This window comes from Medicago sativa, chromosome 5, assembly GCF_051527215.1.
Source record: "Medicago sativa cultivar Bolivia chromosome 5, Bolivia_mono, whole genome shotgun sequence".
Classification (NCBI taxonomy): domain Eukaryota; kingdom Viridiplantae; phylum Streptophyta; class Magnoliopsida; order Fabales; family Fabaceae; genus Medicago; species Medicago sativa.
Genome location: NC_140753.1, coordinates 51,554,831 through 51,567,591, shown reverse-complemented (window position 1 = coordinate 51,567,591; position 12,761 = coordinate 51,554,831). Strand labels below are relative to the sequence as shown.

Below are 12,761 nucleotides of genomic sequence, written 5' to 3'. Positions count from 1 at the left end.
GATGGTTTTGTCGACTTTTTTTCATCAATTGAATGAATTGTTGTCCCATGATAATCTACATATGTTTGCTATGACTGTGGTGTTGGATCTTGTGTTGGGGGTCTGCTGCAATAACTTGACCAAGAAGATGATGAAGATGAATACGATGAAGTGTGCACATAAATTCCAAAGATTGTTGTATATCTAGATTGTTGGGAAGATGCCGCTGCACTTGAAACCTGAAAAGTTTAATGGTTATGCATGTAAACTCAAAGCGTATGGGGTTGCCATACTAACCTTTAGGTTCGATTCGCCCCCACCAATAACTGTATATTGGATGCAATAAGGAATGACCGGCGAATCCCCTTCAGGATACTATGAGTTCCTTGACGTGTATTGCACAACCACACCAAGCGTATCTCCTAACAGTATTTTATAGATTTATGGTTCCAGCAATTCACTCATGCATTAGAGAATTGATGGATGATTTAGAGTAAGAGAATGATGAAGAATTATGTTGTTAGTGTAACAAAATTCTGTCCAAAATTATGTGTTGTAGTGTGTCGAACTAATGCCCAAATGCCAAACATTTATAGTGCATTATATGACTCTTCACATGAGAGAAAACACCCATTTGACTTGAATCAATGCTATGGTTCATTAAGCATCCCTTTGCCAAAGATTATGATCATATACACTTGAATCAATGCTATGGTTCATTAAGCACCCTTTTGCCAAAGGTTATAACCATATACACTTGAATCAATGTCATGGTTCATTATGTATAATAAATAATAATGTTCCAATGTATATGAATGGTTCCCATGAAGAGTTACAACTTTTTGTTCTAAAGTGATTTCATTATTTTGGAAATCACCAACATGTGGTGCATTTCGAATTGCAAACATGAGAAATTTTGGGATGATTTGGAAACCCGACTCGCAATATCAGTTCGATTGACAAATGAATATTTGCATCAATGACAACAAATGCGTTCCAAGCAGCAACATATGACAATCGTTTCAGGTTCGGGCATCAAAACTAGGACAACACAAAACTATAACAACAACGAGACCAGGTGGAGAAAACCAGCCTTGGGTGAGGTTAAGTGCAACATGGATGCATGAATTTTCAAGGGATTAAAGGTGTTACGATATATGAATGTATCTAAGGGATGCTAATGGTGAGTATATAGCAGCAAAAACAGTTTGGTTTCAAGGCATTCCACTACCACAAGAAGCGGAAGCATGCAGTCTAAAAGAGGTGATAATTTGGCTTGGCAATCGAGGCTTAATGGCGGTGTCGGATGTAATCAATTTGTTGACAACATCTCCAACAAATTCGATACCAGTTCCGAATTATGAGCTATTTTAAATTATTGTAAAGCTTCACACTCTAATTTATCAAACATTAAGATAAGTTTCATCAAGCTACAAGCAAACAATGTGACCTATTTGTCAGCAAGGGTGTCATTGTCTTATGTTAGTCCCCATTATCATGATCATATGCCAACTTGTATTGAGGATGACATTGAATGAAATGAGTTAATTTTGTTCACGTATAAAAACACATAAAGACGTTATGTGCCGCGATGATAAGCTACACCCATATTGTTCGTCGTAAGCAACAAAGGATGCTCACAATTAAAAGACCATCGATAGACCTTGTTCTAAGCTTTGCTAAAAATTCAGCACACATATTACCCCCTAATAGTGATATAATTGAAAAATTCAATCCTTAGCCATGTGTTTTCTGATAATAACCATCTCATTTTCATAGTGATGAGTGAAAACATCAATATGTTACCCTAGATGAATAATATGCATGGAATCAAGATATGCGTGGATATACTTAAATTGAGTATGCTTTAAACAAAGTGTTAACTAAATATATTTTTATTCTATTAGACGATAAAGAAACTAGATTATTTGATATTAGGCTGATATTATTATTAACATTTTTTAAACAAATATGATTAATAACTTAATTGATCAATTCTTTGGAGTATGGTATGAAATGAATTGATTTTGAGCATTACTCTAGAATTAGTTTGAGTTTAATTAGAAGGTGCAGTTGAAATAGATAGGTGATGTTTCAGGCTAGATCTGCCTCCTGCCTCCTGCAGATTGGGTGATACCATCTGAAGTCTTCTGCTCTTGCTGCTCGAGCAGCAGCTAGCACTGACATGGGATGTTGATTTTTCCTTCCTACCATTATGGGGTCCACCCAACATCTTCACATGCACATTTTTCAGAATTTTAATTTTATTTGAGAAAGAATGTGTGGTAAACCCACCAATGGGTGGGGGAAGAAAGAATGTGTCAGCCAATATGGAGTGAAGTGAAGTGAACCATTGCATTCTTTGTCCCTCATTTTTTTTGGGTTCTATCAATATAAAACATGCATGCAGAAGTAAATAAAAAGTGAAAACATTAGAGTACCCCTTAGCAATTGATATTTTGGTTAGAGTACCCCTTCACTATAATAAAAAGTGAAAACATTAGAAAATTTATAAATAAGTAAATAAACAAATCATGGTACGGTGACATATATAGAATCAATGTAATCTTAAGTCTAAACTATGGATAAAAAAAATGTTACAATACATTAAGATGGCACATACACAATAGTTGATGGCAAGTAAAAAACCAAAGAAAAAGATAAGCATCTCCGAATGACTAGAATGGAAAGACATGCATGCAGAAGAAATACAGATCGGCGATGTATTGCTTTAATTGGTAATTTACTTTTACTTGACAAGGATCAACTATCAACAATGAAAAGTAAATAACAAGCAAATTAACAGAGACGGTTTTCTTGGGCAGTGCTAAATCAGAGCTTGCTGCATGCTGATCAGTAGAGTGTTAAGTTTATGTATCTTTGGATTTAATTTTGAGAGCGACAGAAGTGAATTTAGAGGTATGTATTAACCTTATAAGATCAAAAGTGATTCACTCCATTTTTGGTAAAGTCTAAAGTGATTTTGAGAATTTCATATTAGAATGGATTTTGTTTGTATAATTGATTTTAATTTGAAGTTGATTAGAATTTATTTTAATTTAAAATAAACTTTGCAGTTTTTAACTCTAATTACTTTACATTTTTTTTTTAAAGAAACTCTAATTACTTTATTTGAAAATGAGAAATAATATTTGAACATCCATTTTTTAACAACTTTTGTGACATTCTCTCTCATACTCTCATTGTACTTTTATTCTTTCTCTTCCTTTTTCTCTCTCTATTGTTATTGTCCAATAAAAAGAAAGGAAAAAGGTTGTCACAAAAAGTTGTTGGAAATTGGATGTCAAAATATCATTCCTCTTTGAAAATATATGTTCCGACCTCAAATTCATAACACCATATTTTCAAGATATTGATTGTTTTAGATCTTCTATGAACTCTCACGATTTTTTTTATTTTAATTTAAAATCAATTCTAACAAAACTAATTTTATAAACCCATTCTGTAAAATTCAATTTTTATCGCAAAAGAATCAAGGGTCTTCTTAACGAGTGCCCTCAGGGCAATGGTTAAGGAAATCAAAAGTAGTATATTTACATTGAATTCAACAATGTTTTGACTTTTAAAAAGTTAAATTCTTCACTTTTCACCATTTCCCAAGACAATGTTTCTATTTTTATCTTCTTAACCAATGCCCTAAGGGCACTCTTTAGCATTTCCCAAGAATCAAACACAAATTTAATCGATATTGCCACATTTAGGAGCTCTCGAATAGAATTATTTAATTTAATCTTCAATCTATTGTTTAATTCATTTTAGGTGAGTAATAAACAAAATTAATTATTGTACAAAATATACAAAATCAATCAAACAAAATAAAAATATAAATTGTTGAGTTTAATTTTGTACACTATTAATAAATCACAATCATTCGTCTTTGTCACTTTAAAAACAACTATGTTTATAATCAAATGTTTTTATATTATTTTATGATATGACGATTATAATCAATTACCAACGTAAAAAAATTATTTACACTTACCATCTATATAGATAAAGTTCTATACTATTTTACCTCTGATTCACTTTTAAAGAGTATTTCTAGGGCATTTGTTAACAAGATCCAAGACAAAATATAGTGATTGTGATGGTTTTTTTGGAAGATGGAAATGGATTAGAAGAAAATCCAAGTTTGTACGAAAGCAAGACAAGACGATAGTGCAGGCAGAGCAAGTGATCCAAGAAGCAAAAGAGGTTGTCGGGTGAGCAGCACAGCTAGCATATCATGGTCATGGCCATCTGTATCGTTTTGATTCCTTCAACGAAAGCTGTCGGCGCCGGCCAGAAAGGAAAGAATGAGATGAGACTATTAAGTAACAGTTTGATCCCTTTTTCCTTTGATAGTGATTGCTTCCCGGACCCCTTCTTTCCTTTTTGCACCAAACACCACCACTATAATGGACTATCTCATTTCAAATTTTCAATACACCATCCACATCATATTTACTTTTTAGTTTTGTTTTCATATCATATACTGTATGTTTGTATTAGAAATTCAAGATCTAGTTGATTTTGTACCAATATGCACTCATAGTTGGATAACACGTTAAACAATGTGATATTTTATCATCATAATAATAGGAACTTACTAAAAAGTAAATAAATCTTGGTAGGGATCGATGGGTTGGGAGAGAAAGCTTTAAAGATTGTTTTTCAAGGTTATTTTTGTTGTTGAGATGGAAAGGTGGATATGGGGTCCTGTGTAGGAGTGGGATCGTAACTGTTTAATAATACTATCGATATAAGAGATTTTTACATATATATGTCATGTGTGGAAGACATACAATGCATCAAACCTTGATTAATTGGAAATTAGTAAAATTAAGTGATTATTTGTGTGAAAATAAAATGATATTTTAGTGCAATATATAATTAAGTGCATGTAAAATCATTTTTTATTTTTCATATTATATACATACACACACATGCACCAAACTCCATATCATTCAAACCACCGTGAATACACTTTTTTTTCTCTCCTTAGACAAAGTGTCAAATACAACATAAAACTTGCACATAAAACTATCAAATAAAAAGTTTAAATTTGGGTAACATTTCAGTCTAACAATACCGTGTCAATTGACATGAATACACTGTTTGATAGATTTTCTTGGTCTTTAATTGGTTAAAATAGAAATGAATCTCACTAAATTAGGCTACACAAAAATAGCATGTGTAATGAAAGATAGCATATTTCTTCCAGTCATATACAGGGGTGGAAATGAGTTACAGGGGTGGAAATGAGTTACATCAGATCGGATTTTGTAGTGTCAATTTCAAAATTTATAGGTCTGAATTTGACCTATTATTACCCGTCATTTTTTTAAGGAGTGTAATGAAAATGTTGTCACGATAGTTCTTCTTCCAACCATATATGATATATTGTTACTCAATGCTAATAAAATTCATCCTTATAAAAAGACAGTCAAATTATTTTCAAAAGGTTAGCATATTAAGGTTAATTCACCTTATATTGGTTAAAAGAATCATCTCTTGATCCAAAAAAATCCCACCACCCATCCATGTAATTCCAGTCAAAGTAAGTATTTGCAAAGGGCTAGTTAACAAAGGTTAAAATAAAGCTATATCACTTGATTCCAAAAAATAACAAGCAAAACATTTGATGCTTATTTTGTCTGCAAAACAAAAGTGTGTATAAGTAACTGTCTCTTTTGTCCCTCTTGGTAGACATATGTACAAATATAACAGGTACTAACTTATTCCCGACCCTAGCTATATAGCTCTCATAAGCATTTAACCTCCCTATTTCCTACTTGTATTTCTAGCTAGAACAACTCTTTTGTTCCTTCTTCCCCTTCTTCCTATTTTATTCATTTTTATCACCCAAAGTACCACCATCATCATTGATCCTACCGTACATCAACAACAGACACTAAAATATTTAATTTGTTCTTTGTTACATTGAAATTTTAAACACATATCACTTTTTCCATAGAACCAAGAAGAAAAAAGATCATGCTTCCTCCTTTAAGAAGATTCTACGGGTTTGAGAGCTGGATGGATAATAAAGACTATGAGGAAATCAACTGTGACAATTCAAAATCTGAGAGAAAATCAAAAGAAGCATGCAAGAGTCATAGGGAAGCTGAAAGGAGACGCAGACAGAGAATCAACGCTCATCTCAACACTCTTCGCTCTCTCCTTCCTAACACCACAAAGGTCATTCATTCCATTCCATTTCATAACTTCACATTCTTCTGCAAAAATACTAGTCCCTCATGTCCATTTTTATAAGAAACAAATGAGTCAACAAAAGTTAATGTATCTGGTCTATAAAAATATCTGTTTTAGTGGTGGCTCTGAACACGGTTGAATAAACTGATATTAACATGTTATTTTATGTGCAGTCCGATAAGGCGTCGTTGTTAGCGGAAGTGGTGCAACACGTGAAACGGTCGAAGAAGGAAGCTGATGAAATGGCGAATCGTCGCAATGACGGAGAGTCTTCCTCTTCATGCAGCGGAGAACCTGGTTCAGTTAATTCTACGGAGGTAACTGAGACATGGCCTTTTCCGGGAGAATCAGACGAGGCGACAGTGAGTTATTGCGGTGGTAGAGAGGAAGGGGAACCACGGAGGATGAAAGTGACAGTGTGTTGTGAGGATCGACCGGGTCTGAACCATGATCTAACACAAGCAATCCGTTCGGTTCTGGCGAAACCGGTTCGAGCTGAGATGATGACGGTTGGAGGTAGGACAAAGAGTGTTGTGGTGGTGGAGTGGCCTAAAGGTGAAGGTGGTGATAATGGAAGAGAGGAGAAGGAGGTAGAAGCTTTGGAAAGGGGTTTGAAAGCTGTTATAGAGAATAGGGCTTTTGTGGATTCTGGGTTGGGCCCGATTTTGTTGGGCCGGAAACGGGCTCGTGAGGTTGACCGTTCCTTGTTGTTGAGGAAGAATGAGGACTTTTGCTAACACATGATTAGGTTTGTTTTTTCTGAGTGCTAGAACTAGAAATATCAAATATGTAGTTGTTTAGTAGTTGGTTTTTCAAATCAAAGAAAATATCATGGCAAAGAAACAAAGACTACTATGAAGGTCAATAGATGTTAATGCAAACATTTTGTCATTTAAATTTCCTTTTAGTTTTTACTCACTCATAGAGAAATAAGTTTATTGGTAAAACAAAAGTGAAATCTATCTGGTGATGAAAATTATCTGTCACCCTCTTGAAATTCAGCTCAAAGTCCACCTTACCGGTGGAAGATTGTGGACCTATTGTATTGTACACAAATATGGAAAAACTACTTAAATAAATATCATCTATTGACTTATAAGATGAAAATGATAATATATGGAAGAAAAAAAAAGGGTTAAATATGTTTTTGGTCCCTATAAATATGTCAACTTTTCGTTTTAATCCCTCTAAAATTTTCCTTCAACTTTTAGTCCCTATAAAATTTTCAAACTTCACTTTTGGTCCCTCTTTTAAAGTAAACTCATATGTAGAATTCATATTATTTAATAAAATTTTGCAGAAAAATTCAAAATATTATAAGAATCACTCCAAAAAAAATTCAGAATTTTTTAACAAAACATGAATTTAATATGAATTTTTATATGTTTTAAGGTTAAAAATTCATATTTAATTTATGTTTTGTTAAAAAATTCTAATTTTTTTTAGGAAACTTTTTTAGAATATTTTATACATTTCTGCACAATTTCATTAAAAAATACAAAAATTAAATTAAAAATAGGGACCAAAAGTAGTGATTGAAAATTTTATAGGGACTAAAAGTTGAAGGAAAATTTTAGAGGGACTAAAACGAAAAGTTGACATATTTATAGGGACCAAAAACATATTTAACCCAAAAAAAATAGGAGTGTAGTAATGCTTATGAGAGCTATATAGCTAGGGTCAACCTCAAATGATTGTCATCAAATATTACGATAAATATATGAAAAAGTACAATATTTCTTTTTTTTTGAAAGAAGTACAATATTTCTTGAAATGATTTATATTCAAGTGTAGTATATATATTATTTATGGTGAAATATCAAAGTTCAAAGCTATGATTGTTTGAGTTATTGAAATACATCAGCTTGCAATAAGTCCCACATTTCCCAATTCAGTAAATGAAGAAAGTGGTCAATGCTATATTATAGTACTCCCTCCGTTCCAGAATATCTGACCTATTTTCTAAAAAAAAGTGTCCCAAAATAATTGAGCCATTTCAATTTTCAATACAACTTTCATCATTCCCAATACAATATAACACTAAATAATATTCCCTCCGGTCACTATTATAAGCAAATTTTAACTTTTTAGGTTCATTCAATAAATGCTGTATGTGGTCTATATTGTAGACCACATACATTATTTATTGAATGAATCTAAAAAGTAGAAATTTGCTTATAATAGTGACCGGAGGGAGTACTACTTTTATCATTCCCAATACAATATATTTCACTTTCCCCTTTATTTATACATTTTTCTTAATATGTGTGAAATGAGCCAAGGGCTCAGATAAATTGGGACGAAGGGAGTAGTTCTTTTATGCTATGATTGTTGGGGTGATTGGAATGAAACAACTTGGAATAATGCACTAGTCGAAAATACTTAAAGCTTGTATCCAACTCTTTTCTTTTCTCTTTTGTAATTTTCTTAGACTAGTGTTGATAACAACATGATATTTTACTATACTTTTTGGTATGTTTTATTTAATAAATAATGCTTTTATTTATGTTTTATTTGCATTTTACTATACTTCCCTTTTATGCTTTTATTTTGAATAAGGTTTAAATGTGTAATTGGTCCCTGCACTTTCAACAGATTTTGGCATTGGTCCCTGCACTTTTTTTTGTTTGGCATTGGTCCCTGCACTTTGTAAAAATATTGGCATTGGTCCCTGTACTTTTTTTTGTTTGGCATTGGTCCCTGCACTTTGTAAAAATATTGGTATTGGTCCCTGCACTTTGGAAAAATATTGGTATTGGTCCCAATCATTTCATGCCACGTGGCACCAATACCAATATTTTTTCAAAGTGCAGGGACCAATACCAATATTTTTACAAAGTGCAGGGACCAATGTCAAACAAAAAAAAGTGCAGGGACCAATGCCAATATTTTTACAAAGTGCAGGGACCAATGCCAAACAAAAAAAAGTGCAGGGACCAATGCCAAAATCTGTTAAAAGTGCAGGGACCAATTACACATTTAAACCTTTGAATAAATAGATAATGCAAGAGGAATATGAAGGTATAGTGCAAGAAAGATGGAGCTTCTACAAATATTGAAGACTACTTGACCAAGCCAAGTCATGGAGCAATGTAGACTTCTTTCAACGACCAATAAGTGGAAAATTACTCACCAACTCTTAAAATTTTGTGGCATTTAGTTCCATAACCATCACTAAGGAAGCAAGAATGCCAAATTATCAAAGTCATAAAGATTGTGGTTGTTACAGTAACTCGTAACCCTAGGCTAACCGTTTGAACTTAACTTAGTGGTCTTTCATTGTACAAATTGGATGGTTTTGTGTTAATATCATCCTTAAAGCTTTATAATATATGATGGTGTACGAAATCAGAAAGCTTAGGTTATAAATATGACAACCTTTATGCTTGATTTCGCACAACATTACACTATAGAAAACTCTTGTATTGTGCTATTGTTTTTAAACAAAATTTGTTTTTCTTTTTTTCTTTTATTTTATTTTATTGGGAAATTCATTCTTACAATGAATGATTAGTATTTCTCTTGTCTTGGAATCAGGAAATATAGTCCTATAACGAACTTTCTGTAATCCCTTTCTTTTTCTTTTGTTGAAGTAATTCAAAACCCTAATCTAGCCTTGTTGTTTTTCAAAATGGATTAGAGTATTATTATCATAACTTGGCTAATCAAGATCAAACAACCATTAGTTGTTGTCAACGAGCTAACGCAAGTTGAAGTTGATATAAAAGGAATGATTCGTGACACCATAATTCATAACCATTAGTTGATGTCAATTATCTAACCATTAGTTGCTCGAAATAAAGGCTAGACAAAGGTCTTGAAGGATTTGAAGTAAAATAATAGATACTAATTAGCGATTACCTCATTCTTAGGAAATGAGTTCCCACGACATTAGAAAATAATAGGACTTGGAAATGTTTATCATAGTGATGAACTCCAATGATTCCAACACGTTTTTTTTTATCAATAACATATTTTCAACGAAAAATCAACCATCAATCTTTGAAAAAACCCAAAAATACTTTTTAGTTGCATACTTCGTCGAAAAAGGTAACCTTCATGATCAGAAGTTTTGAGGTTTGATAACTTTTTATTACGACGATATACTCATATACTTGCGGCGTATCAATTGTGAGATGTCTTTCAGATGTTTACTTTAGATGATATGTTGGGGAACGTGAGATGTTTGAAAGAAATTTGTGGGTTGTAAAAATTTCACTTTTTCAGTTGAAAGAAGTATCTGGTTGACATTAGACATCGTTGAGATTTTTATCTACTTTCAGAGTTTTCCACATCACATTTTTGTGTTGTATTTGTGTTTCTTAATTTATCTACGTTAGTTTAATTTTTTGCAATTAGTCAAATTGTTACGAGAGAGAATTATAGGTACAAGATGCTTTAATCTTCTTAGTATGTACCTCAACATCGCTCTAGAACTACATGTGTTTCTATTGTTATTTTTTTTTAATAAATCAAAATGGAATATATTGCTCAAAATAAGAGTGATTCACCTCGTACAAGGTGTGCTAAAAGCGATGAAACACCCAAAGTCTGTTACAATAACTAGCCACCTGACACAGATGCCACCACCAGAAAAATAAATAAAAATTACACGGCACCCATACAAAGAAGAGCGTGTCTCCACCAATTGTGAAAACCAAACGCAAGTGGTACAAAATTCGACGATAGCCATAAAAAGGAATTCAGCTTCACCTTTTCGACAATATTGTGAGGATCAATTACCGCATTTTTAAAGATACAATTGTTTCTCTCCTTCCAAATTGCCCAAACACAAGCAAGGCAAATAACCTTAAGATAAGAGTGTGAAGATCGTGGCAAACCCCCCGAATGAATAAACTGGAAGTAGTGATCCATAATCGAACCTGGAAAAACATAAGAAAAACCAATCCATTGACATAATAAATACCAGACGCTCCCAAACAAATCGCATCCTACAAAGAGATGATCTTCCGTCTCAATGAAACCACATCCTCCAACACACAAAGTGTCATTAGGTTGGAGAACATGTCGACGCGCCAAGTTTGATCTTGTCAGAATTCTATCTTTCAAGAGACACCAAGCAAAAAGAGAAACTTTTGTAGGAACCAATTTGTGCCATACGTCTTTGTTTAAATCAACAGCCACCTGATCCTCTATAGATGTTAGGAAACGGTAAGTCCCACTAACTGAGTAACCATGTAAGGATCGAGCAACCAACACCAGTGGTCCTGTAAATTTTCCTGCAAAGTAACGTTAGTCAATAAAGTCGCGCACTCCCTCACACTATCCTCCTCCCACACCAACAACCGACGCCTCTACCCCCACCCACCTTCGCCTTCCTCCCACCCCATTCTCGCCATATTCTCCACCGAACACTCTTTATGGACCGACAACTCATATAAGCGGCTGAACTGAATCCATAAAGGAACTCCACCTAGCCAATTATCAGTCCAAAAGAAAGTGTTACGACTGTTACCTACCACCCACCTAGATTTTATCATCAAACCAACTCCCTACTCCCGATCCCACCCCTTCCCTTACGTTGCACATCATCCTCAACCACCCCGAAGCGCTTCTACCCCTCCCTGGATTCGGCCACCTACCTCCCCATACCTAGCCTTTAAAACACGGTACCACAATCCTTCCTTATCAACCAACAACCTCCAGCACCACTTCCCTAACAAAGATAAATTAAATTCCCCTAACCTCCGAACCCTCAAACCACCTCGTTCCACAGGTATACAAATTGAATCCCATTTTATCCAAGCAATTTTTTTAGAGACCTCACAACCCCCCAATTTTTTTTTTAAAGATAGATTCGATAGAGGAAATTATACATGTAGGTGCCTTGAAGAAGGAAAGAAAGTAAACCAGGAGAGAAGACATGTAGGTGCCTTGGAAAATTCATACTCAACATCACAAAATTTAAATAATTGAGATTAATCGAATCGTATGCTTTTTTGAAATCAACTTTAAACAATAACAAATCATTGTTCATGCGTTTAGATTCATTCACTACCTCATTCGCAATAAGAATGCCATCAAGAATTTGTTTGCCATGAACAAAGGCTGATTAAGTATCTGACACCACCAAATCAATGACGGAACATAAACGGTTTGCCAACACCTTATACATGCAGCCAACTAATGATATTGGTCTAAAATCAGCAATCCTTTGAGGACTATCTACCTTTCGAATCAAAGCAATGAAAGTTGAGTTTACCCCCTTCTTTAATTTCCCATTTCGATGGAATTCCACCAAAAATCGCATAAAATCATCTTTCAACTCATGCCAAAAATCTTTTATGAAGCCAAAATTTATACCATCCGACCCTGGACTTTTGAAACTCTCATACTCCCAAACAGCCTTTTTTATCTCTTCCAAAGAGAAAGGACACACCAAATTACTAGCTTGAGCAAATGACAATTTTCTAAAATTCAAGCCTTGCACCCCAGGCCGAACAACTGAAGCACGATAATGACTAGCAAAGTGATTGAAAATAGCCGTACGAATATTCTGAACCCCCTCCACTAGAACCCCATTTGCGTGAACCATATGTAAAGAA

At 33.8% G+C, this 12,761-nt stretch overlaps 2 protein-coding genes across 4 annotated transcripts; one reads left to right on the top strand and one right to left on the bottom strand.

Annotated features, from left to right (window-relative positions):
* Nucleotides 1–5,691: 5,691 nt before the first annotated feature.
* LOC146922830 (transcription factor bHLH30-like) lies at nt 5,692–9,799 on the top strand. 3 transcript variants are annotated; one of them, XM_085715611.1, is made up of 3 exons: nt 5,692–6,180; nt 6,369–6,943; nt 9,195–9,799. In XM_085715611.1, exons 1-2 carry the CDS (start codon nt 5,977–5,979, stop codon nt 6,930–6,932), a joined length of 768 nt encoding a protein of 255 aa, XP_085571737.1. In that variant the 5' UTR covers nt 5,692–5,976; the 3' UTR covers nt 6,933–6,943; nt 9,195–9,799. The 3 variants fall into 3 exon arrangements, 2 of the variants coding, with proteins under 2 accessions (XP_085571737.1, XP_085571736.1); XR_015012593.1 differs by having other exon boundaries at nt 5,747–6,180; nt 6,369–7,055; nt 9,195–9,776; XM_085715610.1 differs by lacking the exon at nt 9,195–9,799 and having other exon boundaries at nt 6,369–7,222.
* A 1,004-nt stretch (nt 9,800–10,803) lies between these two features.
* LOC146922829 (uncharacterized) lies at nt 10,804–11,555 on the bottom strand. The gene is made up of 3 exons (XM_085711616.1): nt 11,525–11,555; nt 11,181–11,423; nt 10,804–11,078 (listed from the first exon to the last, which is right to left on the bottom strand). The coding sequence occupies exons 1-3, from the start codon at nt 11,553–11,555 to the stop codon at nt 10,804–10,806; spliced, it is 549 nt and encodes a 182-aa protein (XP_085567742.1).
* Between the last annotated feature and the right edge of the window lie 1,206 nt (nt 11,556–12,761).